Source organism: Sphaeroforma arctica, assembly GCF_001186125.1.
Source record: "Sphaeroforma arctica JP610 unplaced genomic scaffold supercont1.438, whole genome shotgun sequence".
Taxonomy (NCBI): Eukaryota; class Ichthyosporea; order Ichthyophonida; genus Sphaeroforma; species Sphaeroforma arctica.
Window position 1 is genome coordinate 3,412 of NW_014040120.1, and position 4,871 is coordinate 8,282.

General features: G+C 40.0%; 2 protein-coding genes across 2 annotated transcripts in view; both read left to right on the forward strand.

Moving 5' to 3' along the window:
• The window catches only part of SARC_06238 (hypothetical protein), a gene marked incomplete at its 5' end in the record, with an annotated part of 4,280 nt that extends 2,440 nt beyond the window's left edge, over window positions 1–1,840 (forward strand). Inside the window, 2 exons of the mRNA XM_014299849.1 lie at window positions 195–275; window positions 1,374–1,840. Coding sequence (XP_014155324.1) covers window positions 195–275; window positions 1,374–1,595 — 303 coding nt within the window. The remainder of the gene's footprint in view (window positions 1–194; window positions 276–1,373) is intronic.
• Window positions 1,841–2,975: 1,135 nt separating this feature from the next.
• The window catches only part of SARC_06239 (hypothetical protein), a gene marked incomplete at its 5' end in the record, with an annotated part of 3,670 nt that continues 1,774 nt past the window's right edge, over window positions 2,976–4,871 (forward strand). Inside the window, 3 exons of the mRNA XM_014299850.1 lie at window positions 2,976–2,978; window positions 3,704–3,856; window positions 4,671–4,779. Coding sequence (XP_014155325.1) covers window positions 2,976–2,978; window positions 3,704–3,856; window positions 4,671–4,779 — 265 coding nt within the window. The remainder of the gene's footprint in view (window positions 2,979–3,703; window positions 3,857–4,670; window positions 4,780–4,871) is intronic.

The following is a 4,871-nucleotide window of genomic DNA, read 5'->3' on the forward strand; positions in this document are numbered from 1 at the left end:
TGTGTGTGCGTATATATGTATGTATATATATATATATATATGTGTGTGTGTGTGTTCTATAGTGCTTAGGGTTAAGGGTTAAGGCTACCTTATTTTTTCGCATCCAGTTTTAATTTTACCTTCCCCACCACGTTCGATCGTGCAGCCCTATCCTATGTACTAACAAGTATTGTACACTCCTGCCACCGCTGTAGGCTCTATTTCCGCATGTGTGTGGGCCCATTCATCCAACACTGCTAAAGAACACGCGCGAATTCATCCGCTGTGCTCCGAAGGTATGACCTGTGATGAAGGATACATACGAGTGTTTTTTTGTGAGAGTATAGGGGTACAAGTCATATATCCACATGTCCAGCCGTCGTATGTAGTGCTAGGTACATACATACAGTACATGTATGTATGTAATGTATGTATGCCTGTATGTGTGTATGTATGTATGGACGTGTGGACGTGTGGACGTGTGGATGTGACGTGTGTATGTTCGTGAATCTATATACATATACATATATATATATATATATATATATATCAGTGAGCTGTGTTAACACTAGACTTGAGAGTGTGGCTTGTGAGCTGAATGGGTTTTCGACACATACCCAGGAAGGCTGTTCCATACACCTTCTACATATGTACATATACGCATCAGAAAGGCTGCATGGCACACCAACATACACATACACTCGTACACCTCGTGATTGTATAACAACAGAAAGACCCGCACTCCACATATACAAGCTAACTCACATGTTCACGTTGCTATGCCACAGCCCTGCTCACCCACCCACACTACCTTGCTATGCCACAACCATGCTCGCCCATTCACACTACCTTACTATGCCACAGCCCTGCTCACCCACCCGCACTACCTTACTATGCCACAACCATGCTCGCCCATTCACACTACCTTACTATGCCATAACCATACTCACCCACCCACACTACCTTGCTATACCACAACCATGCTCACCCACCCACACTATCTTACTATGCCACAACCATGCTCACCCACCCACACTACCTTACTATGCCACAACCATGCTCACCCACCCACACTACCTTACTATGCCACAACCATGCTCGCCCACCCACACTATGCCACATCCATGCTCACCCACCCACACTACCTTACTATGCCACTAACCATGCTCACCCACCCACACTTACCTTACTATGCCACAACCATGCTCACCCACCCACACTACCTTACTATGCCACAACCATGTTCACCCACCCACACTACCTTACTATGCCACAACCATTCTCACCCACTCACACTACCTTACTATGCCACAACCATACTCACCCACCCACACTACCTTACTATGCCACAACCATGCTCACCCACCCACACTACCTTACTATGCCACAACCAGGCCATGATGCGCGTTATGCAGTCAGTGGTACCAGAAGTGGGGGTCATGAAGCTCAACCAACTGGACAAGTTTGTCATATGTCTTCAGAAACGCCTGTCAGTAGATAACCTGTGCCAGGCACTGCGCGCCGTCTTACAGGACGAAGAGATTGTGGACCAGATGGCCTTTGACTGGGCTAGGATTGACTTTAATGAAGTTTGTCTGTGTCTGTTGTGTCTCTAAAACCCTAAACCCTAAAACCCTGTCTGTGTCTGTGTCTGTGTATGTGTATGTGTCTGTGTCTGTGTCTATGTCTCTCTCTCTCTGATTGTGTGTGTGTGTATGTGTTTATGTGTGTGGTGTGTGTGTTTGTGGGTGTGTGTGTGTGTGTATGTGGGTTTATGTGTGTGGGGGCAGAGTTAGTGCATGGATGTAAATCTTCGTGCATGCAAGCTTACATTTTGATGTCATGTATTGCTTTTTTTTTCTGGATGAGATGTGCTGCATGATACTATCTATTGCATTAGAGCTGTATGATATCATCTATTGCATTATATCTTTATCTATTAGCATACATTATGGTATTTTCTATTGCATTATATCTTTAACTATTAACTTTCATTATGGTATGATCTATTGCATTGTATCTTCCTCTATTAGCTTACATTATGGTATGATCTATTGCATTGTATCTTTCTCTATTAGCTTACACTATGGTATGTCCTATTGCATTGTATCGTTCTCTATTAACTTACATTATGATCTATTGCATTGTATTCTTCTCTATTAATTTGCACTATGGTATGACCTATTGCATTTTATTTTTCTCCATTAGCTTACATTATGGTATGTTCTATTGCATTGTATATATCTCTATTAGCTTTCATTATGGTATGATCTATTGCATTGTATCTTTCTCTATTAGCTTACACTATGGTATGTTCTATTGCATTGTATCGTTCTCTATTAATTTACATTATGATCTATTGCATTGTATTCTTCTCTATTAACTTGCACTATGGTATGATCTATTGCATTGTATCGTTCTCTATTAATTTACATTATGATCTTTTGCATTGTATTTTTCTCTATTAACTTACACTATGGTTTGATCTATTGCATTGTATTTTTCTCCATTAGCTTACATTATGGTATGTTCTATTGCATTGTATCTTTCTCTATTAGCTTACACTATGGTATGTCCTATTGCATTGTATCGTTCTCTATTAATTTACATTATGATCTTTTGCATTGTATTTTTCTCTATTAACTTACACTATGGTATGATCTATTGCATTGTATTTTTCTCCATTAGCTTACATTATGGTATGTTCTATTGTATTGTATCTTTCTCTATTAGCTTTCATTATGGTACGATCTATTGCATTGTATCTTGAACTATTAGCTTACACTATAGATGTTCTATTGCATTGTATCGTTCTCTATTAGCTTACATTATGGTATGATCTATTGCATTGTACTATTAGCTCACATTATGGTATGATCTATTGCATTGTACTATTAGCTCACATTATGGTATGATCTATTGCATTGTATCTTTCTTTATCAGCTTACACTATGGTATGATCTATTGCATTGTATCTTTCTCTATCAGCTTACACTATGGTATGTTCTATTGCATTGTATCTTTCTATATTAGCTTACATCATGGTGTGATCTATTGCATTATATCTTTCTCTATTAGCTTACATCATGGTATGATCTATTACATTGTATCTTTATTTATTAGCTTACATTATGGTATGACCTATTGCATTATGTCTGTAGGCAAAAGGGCCCTGCCATTCTCAGAGGGTTTTGTTCATTTGTTCTTTCCTTTCAATCTGATTGGGATGATTCATAGTCTTATAATGCATATACTCAACACAGCGCATCTGTAGCATGAGCGTTATATGCCTTGTCGTATATCTATTTATAGATATACCTACCACTCAGCAGCCGCCAAATACGTGTATATGAGCAAGGGGCTGTCCCGTACATCGGCGATACAGCTAGGTCTTGAGGATCCGCTGAATCATGCTCTAGAGGATTGTATTTATTTGTACCATGCAATACAATCCGATTAAAAAGACTCAGGGTACAAACCCCAGAACCAACAGCTGACACACACACACACATCCATTTATATACATGTACCTACCATATTTATAACCATTTACCTCCCATTTTTATATCCATTTTTCTACCATGTTTATATACATTTACCTACCATACTTACTTACTATGTTTAATTACATTTACCTACCATACTTACTTACTATGTTTAAATACATTTACCTACTATAATTATATACACTTACCTACCATATTTACATACATTTACCTACCAGACAGCTGCACACGCCAAGCATATATACGAGACCAAAGGACTGGACCTGACATCGGCGATACAGTTCGGTCTTAAGGATCTGCTGAATGATCTGCCGTTCCTAGAGGACTACCTCAGCTGGCTGACCAAACTCATCAACAAGACACTCGTACCGGTATGAGGATACAGCACCATGCAATCCATCACCCACACTACACGTGTAAACTCATCAACAAGTCTCTCGTACAATCACCCACACTACACGTGTAAACTCATCAACAAGTCACTCGTACAATCACCCACACTACACGTGTAAACTCATCAACAAGCCACTCGTACAATCACCCACACTACATGTGTAAACTCACCAACAAGCCACTCGTACAATCACCCACACTACATGTGTAAACTCATCAGCAAGTCACTCGTACAATCAGCCACACTACATGTGTAAACTCACCAACAAGTCACTCGTACAATCACCCACACTACATGTGTAAACTCACCAACAAGTCACTCGTACAATCACCCACACTACATGTGTAAACTCATCAACAAGCCACTCGTACAATCACCCACACTACATGTGTAAACTCATCAACAAGCCACTCGTACAATCACCCATACTACATGTGTAAACTCGTTAGCAAGTCACTCGTACAATCATCCACACTACACGTGTAAACTCATCAACAAGCCACTCGTACAATCACCCACACTACATGTGTAAACTCGTTAGCAAGTCACTCGTACAATCATCCACACTACACGTGTAAACTCATCAACAAGCCACTCGTACAATCACCCACACAACATGTGAGCATAGTTTTCATGCTGTACGTTAATGCAATTTGAGATCAACCCATGTCGTTGAGACGCTGATGCTGTAGGTGTTAAGATATGTAGCTCTGATGTTTTATTTGCCGATGCCTCTGTTACGTTCGGCTGACACTGCACTATTGACTTTCGCCACTCACTCGTGAACACAGAGAACTGGCCCATTGAGCATTGACGAAGCGAATCTCGTACTGGTACAATGGTCCTTCCTTTTCTCGGCGATTATAAGAGATCTGACACTGCGGTCTGCATCGAGTTTCGGTATGCATGATTATATATATATATATGTGTGTGTGTGTGTGTGTGTGTGTGTGTGTGTGTGTGTNTATACATATATATAATTTTTATTCAAA